This window comes from Merops nubicus, unplaced genomic scaffold (genome assembly GCF_000691845.1).
Source record: "Merops nubicus isolate BGI_N331 unplaced genomic scaffold, ASM69184v1 scaffold17930, whole genome shotgun sequence".
NCBI lineage: Eukaryota > Metazoa > Chordata > Aves > Coraciiformes > Meropidae > Merops > Merops nubicus.
In genome coordinates, this window is record NW_008583757.1 from 12,121 (window position 1) to 14,287 (window position 2,167).

General features: G+C 52.0%; 1 protein-coding gene across 1 annotated transcript in view; it reads right to left on the reverse strand.

The window, feature by feature from the left end:
- The window catches only part of RXRA (retinoid X receptor, alpha), a gene marked incomplete at its 3' end in the record, with an annotated part of 41,365 nt that overhangs the window by 10,784 nt on the left and 28,414 nt on the right, over positions 1 to 2,167 (reverse strand). The window contains exon 5 of the mRNA XM_008942154.1: positions 517 to 686. Coding sequence (XP_008940402.1) covers positions 517 to 686 — 170 coding nt within the window. The remainder of the gene's footprint in view (positions 1 to 516; positions 687 to 2,167) is intronic.

The window sequence follows — 2,167 nt, forward strand, 5'->3', positions numbered from 1 at the left end:
GTGAATCCTGCTGTCCCTACAGACTTCTCTAGATTCTCTCTTCTTAGAGAGGAGCAGCTGTATAATTCTGCATGTGAAAAGTCACATCCTCGTTTTACAGCTCTTATCTCTTTGCACTTCAGCCACACAGGTCTATTTATTGGCTTGCTTGGCCTCTGAGCTCTTCAGGACATGGAGTGTCTTCTTGCCTTTAGAACTAAGGGCTGTGAAGTGACATAAAATCATCTGTGAGTCCTTCTAATTAAGCCTTACAGCATCTGCTCCTTCTCCATGGCTGTGAGGCAGCAAAGTGCCCGTGCTGGGGGCTGTGCAGAGGTGTTTGCTGTCCTCAGGCTTTCACCCAAGCTCAAACACAACCTCTTAATGCAGTTAAGCCACTGCCTTTCTGAGCACTGTTCCTTCTCCCACACTATAACCCCACGCTGACCTAAGCTTGCTCCTGTCTCCGTGCCAGGTCCTTCCTGATGCCCCACGAGCCATCCCTGATGTCCCCAGGGCCCAGGGGAGGGGTCTCACCGAGCTCGGCGTCAAGCCCATGTTTGCATCAATGTATGTCTCTGTCTTTGGCTCCACAGCCAGTTCAGCTTCCAAGATCTTCTCCACGGGCATGTCCTCGTTGGCACTACTCGTGGACTCCACCTCGTTCTCGTTGCGGTCCTTCCCCCTCTGCCTCTCCTCCTGGACAGCTAAAGGGGACAGAGAAGGGACAGTGTCAGGCTGGGGGGCTCCCAGTCACAGTGTCATGGGCTGAGCTGGGACCTCAAAGCTCCACAGAGCCCCAGGCCATGTAGTCATGAAAAGTTAAAGCATCCTCAGACCTGTAGGATCACACAGACACCTGATGTGTTGTTCTCCCCCCTGACCTTTCACCAGTGAGGTCAGTGGGTCCTGGGGGAGTCCAAGTGGGTATGAGGTTTGGGGAAGCTGCTGAGCAGCCCTGGTCTGGCAGAGCTGCTCCATGTGTGCTGCTCCAGGAGCGTGGCAAGGGAGGCTCCTGCTCGGACCTCACCTCTGCTGGGAATCTCCTCTTTCTGCAGAGTGAGAGGTCCTGGAAATGAAAAAGGTTAAAGACAAAGGATGAAAAGCAAAGGAAGCAACATGGCAACACCACAGGAGAGGGAGATGGGTGAGTGATAGTGTAAAGGAACCCTGAAGAAAAGAAAAATCCATCAGTTTAAACTAAGTCGAGAGTCCAACCATCTTCTGAGCCTGTCAGGGCTGATTTCTGAGGAGGTCACATCACACGTGGAGGTCCCTGGTCCAGCAGAGATGCTCAGGTCTGCTGGGAGGCTCCACGGCAGGATGGTGCTACCGTGGGACAAGAGGTGGGAGCAGGAACCTGCCAGCAGATGCTCTATGCAAACCACCATCCTGTCTTGGTCTGTGGGCAACGTCTGAACAGACAGGAGAGACCTGTCCCAGATCCTGTGTGGTAGGAGCCATCTAGCCAGAAGCAGGTCACATGCTGAGGAGTTAATGTCTGAGCAGCACACAGATGAAACACACTTATCAGATGCTAATGATGTTCTTATTAACCATCTCCCTTGCAAACCAGCACACAGGCTTCCCCTGAACCTGGAAAGCAGCTTTCTGCAGACACACTGGTAGCTATCTCTTCCTCAGTCACCACATCCCATCCCATCCCCTAAATCACACACATCTCCACACAGAGTTTCCCACAGGACCTTTTAGCCCAGTCTGGTTGGGAACAGCCCAAGCAAGAGGAGTTTCCATCCCTGGTCATGAGAGATAACTCCTTGAACTTCTCCAGCTCTTTGTTGAGGACTGAAAGCAGACATTCAGTAACGTAAAAGATCTATTTATTGACAATTATCCTCACGTTTTACCTCCCTGCTGCATTTGAAGCTGCTTCTGTGATGTTAAGAGACAGCAGCAGGGGCACAGGTATTGTCCTAGGGAAATCAGAGCTGGCTGCAGCACAATAAGGCTTTTGAGGCGATCGGTGGGACCAGCTCCGTGCCAAGTGCAAAAAAAATCAAACCTAGAATATAAAACTTATTCCTTAAACCTCAGGAAATCAAGGCACATGCTCAAAGAGCCCTCTGTGGAGGCTGAGCCCCTTAGCCAAGCTCCATCCCAGCACGCAAAGGCCTGGGGCTGGTTTGCACAGCTCCTGCACCAGCCGCCGTGTTTGCTGCACGTCAGA